The sequence below is a fragment of the Schistocerca nitens genome, chromosome 5 (assembly GCF_023898315.1).
Source record: "Schistocerca nitens isolate TAMUIC-IGC-003100 chromosome 5, iqSchNite1.1, whole genome shotgun sequence".
In the NCBI taxonomy this organism is placed as follows: Eukaryota; Metazoa; Arthropoda; class Insecta; order Orthoptera; family Acrididae; genus Schistocerca; species Schistocerca nitens.
In genome coordinates this window covers 204544654-204558095 of record NC_064618.1, presented here as the reverse complement: position 1 = coordinate 204558095, position 13442 = coordinate 204544654, and the positions used below count along the sequence as shown (strand labels likewise).

At 44.1% G+C, this 13442-nt stretch overlaps 1 protein-coding gene across 1 annotated transcript in view; it reads left to right on the top strand.

Moving 5' to 3' along the window:
* Positions 1-6746, top strand: part of LOC126260859 (sodium-coupled monocarboxylate transporter 2-like) — a 52785-nt gene extending 46039 nt beyond the window's left edge. The window contains exon 6 of the mRNA XM_049958272.1: positions 5882-6746. Within this exon, the coding sequence (XP_049814229.1) occupies positions 5882-6146 (265 nt within the window). The 3' untranslated portion in view covers positions 6147-6746. The remainder of the gene's footprint in view (positions 1-5881) is intronic.
* The last annotated feature ends 6696 nt before the right edge of the window (positions 6747-13442 follow it).

Here is a 13442-nt window from a genome sequence, read left to right as displayed (position 1 = left end):
TGGGCATTGAGTCAAACAGAGGTTGGATGGCGTGTACAGGTACAGCTGCCCATGCAGCTTCAACGCGATACCACAGTTCATAAAGAGTAGTGACTGGCGTATTGTGATGAGCCAATTGCTCGGCCACCATTGACCAGACGATTTCAATTGGTGAGAGATCTGGAGAATGTGCTGGCCAGGGCAGCAGTCGAACATTTTCTGCATCCAGAAAGACGCGTACAGGACCTGCAACATGTGGTCGTGGATTATCCTGCTGAAATGTATGGTTTCGCAGGGATCCAATGAAGGTTAGAGCCACGGGTCGTAACACGCCTGAAATGGAACGTCCACTGTTCAAAGTGCCGTCAGTGCGAACTAGAGGTGACCGAGACGTGTAACCAATGACACCCCATACCATCACGGCGGGTGATACGCCAGTATGGCGATGACGAATACACGCTTCTAATGTGCGTTCACCGCGATGTCGCCAAACACGAATGCAACCATCATGATGCTGTAAACAGAACCTGGATTCATCCGAAAAAATGACGTTTTGCCATTCGTGCACCCAGGTTTGCGTTGAGTACACCATCGCAGGCGCTCCTGTCTGTGATGCAGCGTCAAGGGTAACCGCAGCCATGGTCTCTGAGCTGATAGTCCGTGCTGCTGCAAACGTCGTCGAACTGTTCGTGCAGATGGTTGTTGTCTTGCAAACATCCCCATCTGTTAAATCAGGGATCGAGAGGTGGCTAAACGATAAGATGCCTGTCATCTCGATTGCTAGTGATACGAGGCCGTTGGGATCCAGCACGGGGTTCCGTATTATCCTCCTGAAGCCACCGATTCCATATACTGCTAACAGTCATTGGATCTCGACCAACGCGAGCAGCATTGTCGCGATACGATAAACCGCAATCGCGATAGGCTACAGTCCGACATTTATCAAAGTCGGAAACGTGATGGTACGCATTTCTCCTCCTTACACGAGGCATTACAACAACGTTTCACCAGGCAACGCCGGTCAACTGCTGTTTGTGTATGAAAAATTGGTTGGAACCTTTCCTCATGTCAGCACGTTTTAGGTGTCGCCACTGGCGCCAACATTGTGTGGATGCTCTCAAAACCTACTAATATGCATATCACAGCATCATCTTTCTCTCGGTTAAGTTTCGCGTCTGTAGTATGTCATCTTCGTGGTATAGCAATTTTAATGGCCATTAGTGCAGAACAACGCGATTATTTCAGCCAAGGGTCTGTCCACAAAGTATGTCCAGAGCAAAATTTGTCCCGTATATGGTTAAAACTGTATTTCGTGGAAATCTGTTTTCAATTGGATAGAGAAATTTAGTGAAGGACAAGACCAGTTAAACAAGGACCGACCTGGCTGCCCTGTTTATCGAGTGATGGTACATCGTTTCCACGTCCAGGGGTGTGTTATTTCCCCCAGGACTCATCCGTCTCACGGGTTGCTGCAACTAGACGATCCAAATAAACCTATATATACCTAGAGGCCACTCTTTAGATTCAAGGCAGCTACTATAATTTTATGCTGCAGCCTTTTGACGCCTAGTCGAACGATCGGATAAAGTGTCTGACGTCACAAGGGGTGTATGTTAATAAAGAAAAAAATCAGGTTAGTACACGTGGCAATAATGTCTGCCCTACTTCACGACATATTTATTGACACAGCCTCGTAGAAAGAGAGCGGAAAGAAACTCTCAACGTCGCTATTATAGTTATAGAGTTTTAAAAATAAAAGAAAAATGACGAAGAGGAAACCAGAAAAGTGGTTCCAGATAACATTTACTGTCCTGTTTTTTAGTGCCCAAGGCAGACGTGTTGGTATGGCATTCATGTTACATTTCTCATTGACTGACAATGTGTGTGAAATTCAAAAACAGCTGTGTAACTGAGGTGTTATTTTGACTACCAGTTTCGGCATTCCACTATGCATCTGTAAAAATAAACGATATTTCCATACGGTGCCATCTATCCCTAGATGTCGTGAATTCAAATGGTTTCACAAGTGCTTCATTCGAAGACTTGATGGAGCAGCTATCAAGTCTGCCTGAGGGTGCGGCTTTGAACGTTTTCTTCGGAGCAGAGGTGGATGGCGCCCTTCCATAGACTGCCGTTTTCTTTCAGTTTGGAAGGGCTGAATCCATGTGCAATCGCCTGCGACGATGTTCAACAAAAAATTGTCACGAGAAACCTCGTAACACGAGATCAATTTTGCACTGGTGGTCTTTAGTTACTCTTTATGCTCTTCTGTTAGGCGGCGGGGAGAACAGCGGGCACACGCCATTCAGTACTCCAACGCGTGGATGAGAGTGTCAGCGCTACCAACATGGACGTCCAGTTGAACATATTTTTTGGGGGCCGGGCATCGGCACACAAAATTGCACATGCTGATAAAATATTCCCCCCTCATTGTTAAAACAGTTTGATTATAACGTCACGACAGGTCTTGCGTCACTGGAGATGCATTTTCAGGTAAACGGTTTTTTTAATATTCATGGCGCTGCAAAGTAAACAACCGCCTTTAGCGAGCTATCGATTAATCTTGAAAATGCACGATGGGACTTTGCTCCTAGCATTTACTTTGCCGCATTGTGACTGTTTAAAGAGTAAAGAAACTTATCACCACACAATTCATATCCGCTGACGCGAAACTGGACACGACTTTTTAATAAGAGTATTTTAACAGCCAGTGCGGAAGATTTTATTCACTACATCGACTTCAGCAGCGAGTTGCTTGACTGCAATCCAACGATCACCTCGAAAGTGTGTCCGCATGTTCCAGCATTTTAAGAGTCGCAGCTGTGTGCGGACGGCCGACACGCGGGGTATCAGACAGGTTTGCACGACGTTGTTGCGATGATGGCAGACGCCTCGCTCAACGACTCTCCGTGCTTTTGTTCAGTTCTAGGCTCATAGCAATGGCCTATGAATATCTGCGGTGTTCTGGTTAACCGTCAAAAGAAACTGAATGACAGGTCTCTGCTTGGAGCCGGCCGAAGTGGCCGTGCGGGTAAAGGCGCTGCAGTCTGGAACCGCAAGACCGCTACGGTCGCAGGTTCGAATCCTGCCTCGGGCATGGATGTTTGTGATGTCCTTAGGTTAGTTGGGTTTAACTAGTTCTAAGTTCTAGGGGACTAATGACCTCAGCAGTTGAGTCCCATAGTGCTCAGAGCCATTTGAACCATTTTTTTCTCTGCTTGGAGCAGACCTCCGGAACAGATGCCATATTGAAGGCTACTATAGCGCTGCATCTTTCGGAACTGCATGAAACTGTATGGGATGAAGCTCGAATATTCCACGATGTCCGGCAAGAAATATCGGACTTTCTCCACCGAAACTGTTAGAGAAGAAAGATGAATTGTATTACTTACTGAACTCCCCTCGTATTAGGAATCAGGACACATATGTTAACTGAAACGCCAGCTAAACCCGCTGGGCAGAACAGGTGGTTAGGATTGTGGAAAGGGCCAAATAAGGTGTCGGTCAGGTTCACACAAAATTGTAATTTATTGTAATTTAATAACACCTTTAAACCGAAACGGTACATAGCCGAACCTTTAGGAGTTTCAAAAAGGCAATTAATTCACGGCTCAAGGCCTCCAAACAGGGAGGCTGAGAGCATCATGGCGAGCGTGAATAGACAAACATAAACAAGATGCAATAATAACGGCTGAAAGCCCACAATAAAATTTTCACAATTTTAAAATAAATTACCATAACCTTTCAAAGGCAGAAGGCCGCAATGCTTTTTTTTTTTGGAATAAGGATTTAATGGCCACACAACATGAATGGATGTGGCTTGGGTAGTTGAAACCACTACTCAACTTTGACGTCCTGGAAAGGTGAACCACGAAGCTCGTAGCGATCGGACAGCTCCACACACGCTCAGACAACTTCCCTGGTCCGCATCAACCGACCGACTCACTCCTCTCAGAATGCCGACAGCATCTAATATAGTCGTCAGCGTAAATAACGCCAACTACACACAGAACCTGACAGACACTTGTACAAAGACCTGAACGATACCCAACAGTAACTAAGCACGCAGGAAGACAAATCGGGAGTCGATTCGTGCGCGCGTGTGCGTACACACAAACACACCTACACACACAAACGGTCGGATAGCCAAAAGCGCATCGTCCGGTAGGACGACCGACCGACGATCCACCAAGACCGTGGCCTGGCTCAAGTGATCCGTGGCGGCAATGGTCGGGCGAGCCGTATCGACACAGACCTGACTGCTGCTCCAACCCGACTGCACTAAAGTGCGCGTCAATTATGACGGCGGCCGAGTTTAGGTTCGTTCTGCGAATCTGACGTCACAAAACACAGTCAGCCGATGAACAGAGAACGACGTTGCCAGAGCTCGACTGAAGTGCAGAGCACGGACGAGTGTCTTCAGTTTTAGAAACGTTCAGTCATAAAGTAACTGAACAAAAGCAATGTCTTGATAGCAGACTTTCTTTTATAGAAAGTTTGGAAAAAGCATTCTTTATACCAATTGCTTCATATTCTATTAATTAATTAAACCAAACAAGCAATAAGCCTCCTAATTCAGGCGATAGCAAGGAAAGGTGTTTGTATCATTCTCACTAACCGCTTTTTCGCAATAAAGAACAGCTGTAATTGTTTCTTTCCTATTGTACTTCGACGAAACGTGAGTAATTCATAATCATACCAACAGTGTTTGTCGGTATTTTGAGTGATTTAATGTCCTGCGGGAGATATATATTGAATGACGAGCTGCGTTAGCGTAGTGGTTCAAGTGTTCCGAGTGGAAAGATCAACCACCGAACTTGAACAGGATGTTTTGCGACGTCCGCAACGACCAAACACAACGATCAATAACGAAAAAAATGCCAAAAAAAAGGTGTATGACTGCTAAGCGAAAGGTTCTGAGTTCAAAACTTGATAGGTGCTTAATATTTTCTTTATTTAAAAACAATATCGAAGTGTCTTACTACATGAATTTTAATCGTTTGAATGTAATTTTTTGCAATTTCTTGTGGCAGCTAAAATCGACCATACGGAAAATATACGCTATGGACTTCTACCTCTGCAAACTCTGCAATGGTCTACTACATTTAATGCTGCACAATAACTGCGTTGAACATCGAAACAAAATTGTCATTTATGGGGCGAAGGTATCAGTCAGGATGATGTGTAAAACTCAAATTTTTGGGCCAAATTGTTTTTGTGAAATCGAATGATTAAGTGTGTCAAAGTAGTCGAAACACCAAGTCTGCACAGGCGAGTAGTGCAATGATGACAAAATCGCGCGCATCGCGGAATGCGGGGAGCACATCTCTGTAGCAGCGAAAAGGTTAATGCGGCCGTGGTGGCTTTACTTCATAAACTGCGCGCTCTCCCCTGAACGTAAGTTTGCGAACCATACTAAGGCGCTGCTTCTCTTGGCGCGTACAACTGGCAACGCAGCAATCTCCCGCGCTTGGGCGGGCATGCGCGAACCGCCAAGATACAAGAATTGAACTATAGTGCTGCATTGCAACACCCCGACTGGCAGGTCCAGACTGCGCTCCAGACATGTTCCAACTGACTGACAGACCCGAATTACCTATCACAGACAACGACTGGGAAGTAACAGCAGTCCAGTAAAGATACTACGAGAGGGGATATATCGATATGCGCTGCTAGCGCCGGTCACGGTCAGGCAAAGTAGCAACTCAGTGACATTAGTAATTTAAATTAACGTAATGAGGTGGAAGTACATTAAAAACAGGGTGTAAAATACATGATGGCGGGAACACGAGCCACGCACGGCTCATTAACTTTGGTATCTGCGGTTAGCGAACATTATTTGTCTAAATATTTGAGCGTATCTGACTGAGGGCTATGGTTCATGTGATCTCGATGCCCACAGTACATCGGCGGACGACGTGCCGCTGGTGTTCCGGCTGTCGTACATGTACTACACTGTGGTGGGCGCCCTGATTGTGGTCACCGTCGGCTGGGTCGTGAGCCGCCTGACGGGCCCCCTGAAGCCCGGCGAGATCGACCCCAGGCTGCTGGCGCCGCAGGTGCGGCCCGCCGACCACAGGAGAGCGGCCCAGCACGACCCCGCTGTCGCAGAGGAGCTGCTGCCACGCGGGACACAGCACAAGCCCGCCACCGACACCAAGATCTAGCGAATGGGTACCAGGGGAAAAGCATCTGCCCCAAACACTACGACAGTGTATTTGGTTGGCGTGTAAGGTCGTAGCGTTTTTCCACAAGTTTAATAAACATGACAGATCCAAGTAAGAGATTTAGTCATCAATAGTATAGTGACCTCCGGACCCGCCAGGGTAGCCGAAAGCGCTAACGCGCTGCTTCCTAGACTCGGGTAGGCCCGCCGGCCCCGCATCGAATTCGCCCAGCGGCGTAACGACGAGAGCCGATGTGCCGGCCATCATGGATGTGGTTCTTAGGAGGTTTTCCACATCCCGCTAGGTGAATACCGGGCTGGTCCCCATGTTCCACCTCAATTACACGGCTCGCAGACATCTGAACACTTTCGCACTATTCCATGGATTACACTCGACGCAGACAGTTGGGATACACTAATTCCGTCCCGGGGGTTACGGTGTGGCAACAGGAAGGGCATCTGGCCAACCCTTAACCATTAACATGCCAAATCCGATTAACAATGGCTGACCCTGCGTAACTGCGGGACAAGGCTCAAGCAATAGATAGTATATTGTCCTCCACTATTTACATCAGTTTTCCAACGATGGGGTAACTTTGCGATTCCGTGGTTTTGAGTCGAAGAACTCGTCGAGCCACGTTTGGGCGTTCTTTCACACGGAAAGGAAGTCCTTGAAGGTTGTCCGACAGAGTGCGGAAAAGGTGAAAATTTGAGTGTGCAAATCAATGAATAAGGAGGGTGCGGAATGATTTTCCAACTAAGGGCTGTAGAGTGTTTTCTTTGTCAGTCCAGCAGAATGCGGTCGGGCGTTATCTTGGAGTAGCATCGCTTCAAGCAGTCTCCTTGGTCGTTGTTGTTGGCTTGCGACTGCAAGACATTACACTTCGGGGAAGCAATGAGGCTGTCGTACAGCACACCGTCATTGCTCCACCAGATGCATTGCATTATCTTTTGTGGACGCGCACAGGCCTTTGCGCAGAAAGTTGCTGCTTAGTTTGGGATCAACCGTACGTTTGTTAGCACATGCACACCATTTTTAGTCACCACGAATGAGGCAAGATAGAAATAATCGGGCATATTCAAGAATTAATTGATGGCTAGGAAGCAGAGATGCATAAATAGCCACACGCTGATGTTTGTGATTTTGGCTTAGAATATGCGGTACCTATACACCCGATCTTTGATCCTTCCTCATTGCATGCAAATGTCGTACGATGATGGACTCATCACAGTTCATCAGTTATCGGATCTGGAGTACACTGACGTGGATGATTGTTGGAGTAACGCGTTTAAACGATCTTTGTCAAATCCAGAAGGTCTTCCTGGACGTGGAAGTTCACTAATTTGAAAACTATCCTCTTAAAAACGAGAAAACCACTCTCTTTTCATTCTCTGTCCAATGGTATTATCCCCTACATGGCGGAAATTTTTCTCCGCTATCACCCACCTACTGAACTAAAACAGAATTATATGTCGGAAATGTTCCGATTACTACACTTGGCACTCCGTTTTACAGCGTCCTCAGCTCCGCTCACTGTCTCCAAATCAGAAATTGACAATATGTAAAAAAACAGCCACAGTGAGCTACAAATAAAAAATGACACTATAACTAAACCCATGGCTACAGGAATACCAATACGAATGACAGAAACGCTACGAACTTACGCACCAACGTAATACTTTCACTTTCGATTCAAGGATGACAGTGATCCACTTTGACCGTTCCTTTGATTCTCGTGCAAAGAGCTCACAAGTCACAGACAACATTTTGTACTGGAGATTGTGAAACAACTGAAAAGTGAAATCTGTAAATCTTTTTTCATATCTTTTTCTTTACAATACGTTACTTATGAGAGACGATTATTACTTACATCTTAAGCTTCTACATTAAAAGATTCGGTTCATGTTTTTATTAGCTGATTACTTAGATTTGTTCTTAATTCTGAACTTTAGCATTACTATAAGTGCGGGAAACACGATTCGACTTTTCAAATGTATTTGTTGGAGCTATTGTTTCGTATCAAGAGCGTTTAGTGCTTCTGTGTCGGCAAATTACACTGAGTGCAATATCATCTAAATTTGGCAAGACAACAGAATGGTGTCTAACCTTATGATCTATCTAAAAACCTGAATCTATCTAAATCAGAATCTGAAAACTGACTGATCTGGGAATAAATTTCATTGATGATTTAAAATAGCATTGCACAAGCAAGGACATCTATTGTAATTAAATAGGAGCGGTGAGATGTTGTAAGCGAAAAGGCTAACGAGTCCTACTCCAGGAAATGTTAACTAAAACAAGGTATTCTCTGCTCGAAGTTTAGCAATCATTTAACAAGCAATATTCACCTTAACAGTACGGTTCCTTACCGTGTTTGATTTCGTAATGCTAGGGACATCATTCTATCAGCAATGGATTGTGCCATCGGGGAGATTGGACACGGTTGATCTTGTGAACATATTGAAAATTCAAGGACACACTACAGCGGTGGAGGGACAGTTGCCGTCAGACCTGGCATGTGACCATTTACTTCGCTCAAGAATTTCTGTACACCACAGCCAATAAGTCCCAACAGGGCTGGATAGCGAAAGAACCAATGCTTCCTTCTGAAACTAAAATCGAAAAGGATAAAAAAAATCTATACCAGCAGAACTAAGCTATATAACTCTCACGATAATTGAATTTAATTACTGAACGGGTTATTTGCGTTGAGTAACGAAGGCGATTAAGTGGATTCGCAGCCAAAACTGTTTATCCTAAGTACACTCGGGAACAGCACGTGTTACTTACCACATCATCAGATTTTAGCTCATTGTTACGAACTCTTTTCTAAAACTCCCCGGACTCTATGTTCTGGTGCATCCCCATATGGTGAGGGTGGCCGATAACCAATCCGGTCCAATCAGACTAAGATTCAGTGTTGTACAACAAGAACCAAGAAAGCTATACGGCATCTTCGATTCCACATGCTCTCCAAATTAAGCACATATTCATACATCACAGAGATAGTTCTGATTAGGTTAGGGGTAGAAGGCGACGTTGGATACTGATATGAGATAAAAAAAAGGCAAAATTAGTTAAGTTGGTTCTTCACGCAATCCTCCTCTCAAGCAGAGTTAGATGACAAGCAGATAGCAAAAAGCAATTTTCTTCATTTGGTGAACAGAGTTAATCATTACAAATAATGCTTTCACGAAAGGTGGCTGAGAGAGAATCCTTTCGACATCACTGGAGAAAGTATATGTCTCAACACCTGTGTTTTCAGAATTCTTCCTACCTTGTCTACTGCAGGACTCTGACTTCGTCGTATTTAACTGTATCGTCCACTCGACTGCAGAACGAAGTCTACACAGCAAGGTTTTGCAGCTCTCCCATACCCCACGATTAAAGATACTAAAGCTTCCTTTCAGACGCAAATACCACAAAATCAATTTGCCGTATTGTATATTAACAATGTTGAAGAAGGATGCTTTCTACAAGAAAATATCACGTAACGGTACTGATCAAAATTAAGACACTGCACAATTAATTCGCAGTACTTGCGCCTGACAAATGTGAACAAGTAACATTTGAAGAAACACGTTTAAAAATAATTATACACATCCCTTATTTCTTACTGTTTCCTAACCTTATATTGGAACTCCCATGTGTCCTTAAGAAACTATTACGTTCCAGCAAATACTGCCGATCCATTTGCCAAGAATGACTCGATAAAGCAATAGAAATAAAAAATATAGACTACCTGATAAACAATATACTATCTCCACAATGAGTTCTCTTCTTTTGAATAGATTAACGTGTCAGACAGTTACTATAGCACTATAAAGTTGATTATTCCAAGTTCTGCACGAAAAAATCGGAGTGCGCTCGATGCAAGCGACGGGTCAGAGACAGTGTCGCCAAATGTGTTCTTGGTTTGACGTCCTAAAACTCAAGAAGAGTGCGATAAAAATAGACATGGGTTGGTAGAAAGGATCGAAACCGATCCAAAAGCTGAGCAGTGAGCTACTATCTAAGCTCTGAGAACAAGTAACACTATTTGGTATGTAGGGGCCCGATTACATAACTTCAGTGCTAATGAACTGGAAACGACGCAACGGACCGAATTTCTTCTTAACAATTATTTGTCAGCACCACCGCCTCTCAACACCCTTACAAGCATTTCAGATTTTCTCTGACCATCCTTTTTATGCAACACAGAAACGCTCCAAGTCCTTTACCCTACACTTTAAAAAGAAGTATAAAAACCGCTTAAGTTACAATGGGGCGATAATTTGGAGGAACACAATAAGTTCTCCAATGAAAAACCTGTACCAGTATAAGATATTAGTTTACTTATTAACCTTCTTACAACTTCTGAATGATACATGCAACGCTTACAAACAAGGTGTAGTTTTAAGGGACAGATAAAATGCCGGTGAGTCGTACAGCTAACACCAATTTGAAGGAGTCTTAAAACCGTCTAACAGCAGTAAACAAGGAATAGTAGTGCATTACACATAGCACACAAATACTACTAGAGCACCAGACAATGTTTGTTAAAATTCATCAGCAGAATCATTGGATTCATCCTAATACGATGCGATAAGTAAATGTTAGGCACTTTTTGGTAATGATCTTAACAACTCCTGAGTGCTAAAATCCTGTGCAAAAGCAACGAAAATATTGGTGAAACAATAAAACCGAATATATTGTAATATGTAAGTATCGGTTGTTCGTAAATTTTTTGTCATTCGATTATTTAATAATTTCACCTGGTTCAAACATAAATCTGAATTAGGAATATTATGAGTAGTAAATATGATAGAGATGATAAAGAGATGTCTTATCAGTTAGCTTGTAAGCGCATTGAGACTGGCTTACAAATCTTGTAAAACAGTCAAAGGTACGAGTCATCCCATGTACTCACTAATGCAATACGGAGCTTTCTTGCCAGTCATTTAGGAGGCATAGCCACACCTCCCGTAAGAGGCCGCAATACCGCGTCAGTCAGTTAGCTTTCGGAATAGTTAAGAGTCAGGACCTGTGGCGGTCCAGTAACATGCATCTGAGATTTATAAATTTTATGTGTAGTTCTCACAGGGAAGGCAGAGAACATGTGAGCACCTTAGCTCAAAACATACATTTGCAAAGTGCACAATAATTTTGAGATGCTGATAAATTTTTGTAAGTGCTAAACTTACAATAAATGTGATGTTAAGGGTTCATGCATGTTACCTAATTTTATTTCAGAGCCATCCAATGCACGGAAGTCTGTGTAGCTGTTACAACAGTAATAATGTGATAATTTTTGATTTTTTGGAAAGATTGAGCGGAATTTGAAGTCGTGGAGACATTGTGAAAGACGATCCTTCATTTATCGGAAGTAGCTTAGTTTTCAACTCTTTCAAGTTTTATTTAAGGTAATAACCTGCCTTTACAGACAACAAACAGTTTTGTTTCCATCACTACTGGAATTTGAAGGATACATCTCGTGCAGTTACAGTTGTGGTCCCAGTGAAAATTATTTTAAGTTACCGTTATTCTATCCCAGTTTATGTTAGCTTGAAATATTTGTATTAACAGTTTAGATTTTCGCGATTGTAAATGGCCACAAATGACTTCCAGATAGCTTTACTACAACAAAATTCCCTCTGAGAATAATGGTTCAAAGGTCAGGCGAGAGGCGAGTATTGTAATTAAAAATATTTGTTAGCTCTCAATAAATAAGTTAACTTCAGGCGAAATACATATTTATAAGGTAAAGTCACACAGAAGACAAGGCGTTAGGTTTTAACTTATACAAAAGAAAGTATCCTGTGATCGCCATCTATTGTGATTCCCAAGGAAGGACGTAGCAACAGACAGCCACACCCATTACCAGTAGATTACGTCAGCCGTTGACCTAATGGACTGACCGTATTGTTTGAAGGGATAACGCTAGGTACGCCGCGGGCAGCTGTCAGCTTCGCAACCACTTCGCCATGCCTGGAGCTGGAACGCACACTGTCGCAGCTTACCAGCTACTGGAGTCTCGTGTGCAGTACACGGATTTACTAAGGCCTAATAACGTCAGGAAACTAAAACTATTTCTCCCATTTACTTGATTTCTCGCACACAATGAAAAGTAAGAAATTTCACCTATTTGCTACGGGTTAGATTTATGTAATAGTTTTGTATCACGAAGGAGATGTAATCAGTGGAAGGCACTGAAGACATTCTTTTATGGTGGAGAACAGAGACGAAAGCGGAGGCTGACTTTTAGTGCACATAAAAGCTTCCTTAGTAGATCGAAACATTATTTGTTGCACTAAGTGAAAGTCTTCACTTCTCATTCCATAGAAGCATTATATCTTTGCTTGAGAGCATAAGAACTTCTACGGATGGCGACTGGGAAGTTTAAATTTGAAAGAGACAGTAAGATGACAACATACAAGAAATTGAGTTTTCTAAAAACCCATTTAATACTGTACGAAAATTATACTGAAATTCCGCAAGAATTTAGATTTCACTATTTCTTTTTAATTCGATTAAAACAGGCGACTGGTCTACCTGACGGAACGCCATAGCCACACGACATTACATATCTTTATCGGTTTTATTTCTTTGACTCAGACAACTGGCTCTGGGCTTTCTTAATTGCACCAACTGTTAACCTTACCTGTATCTCATCTACACTCCTGGAAATGGAAAAAAGAACACATTGACACCGGTGTGTCAGACCCACCCTACTTGCTCCGGACACTGCGAGAGGGCTGTACAAGCAATGATCACACGCACGGCACAGCGGACACACCAGGAACCGCGGTGTTGGCCGTCGAATGGCGCTAGCTGCGCAGCATTTGTGCACCGCCGCCGTCAGTGTCAGCCAGTTTGCCGTGCCATACGGAGCTCCATCGCAGTCTTTAACACTGGTAGCATGCCGCGACAGCGTGGACGTGAACCGTATGTGCAGTTGACGGACTTTGAGCGAGGGCGTATAGTGGGCATGTGGGAGGCCGGGTGGACGGACCGCCGAATTGCTCAACACGTGGGGCGTGAGGTCTCCACAGTACATCGATGTTGTCGCCAGTGGTCGGCGGAAGGTGCACGTGCCCGTCGACCTGGGACCGGACCGCAGCGACGCACGGATGCACGCCAAGACCGTAGGATCCTACGCAGTGCCGTAGGGGACCGCACCGCCACTTCCCAGCAAATTAGGGACACTGTTGCTCCTGGGGTATCGGCGAGGACCATTCGCAACCGTCTCCATGAAGCTGGGCTACGGTCCCGCACACCGTTAGGCCGTCTTCCGCTCACGCCCCAACATCGTGCAGC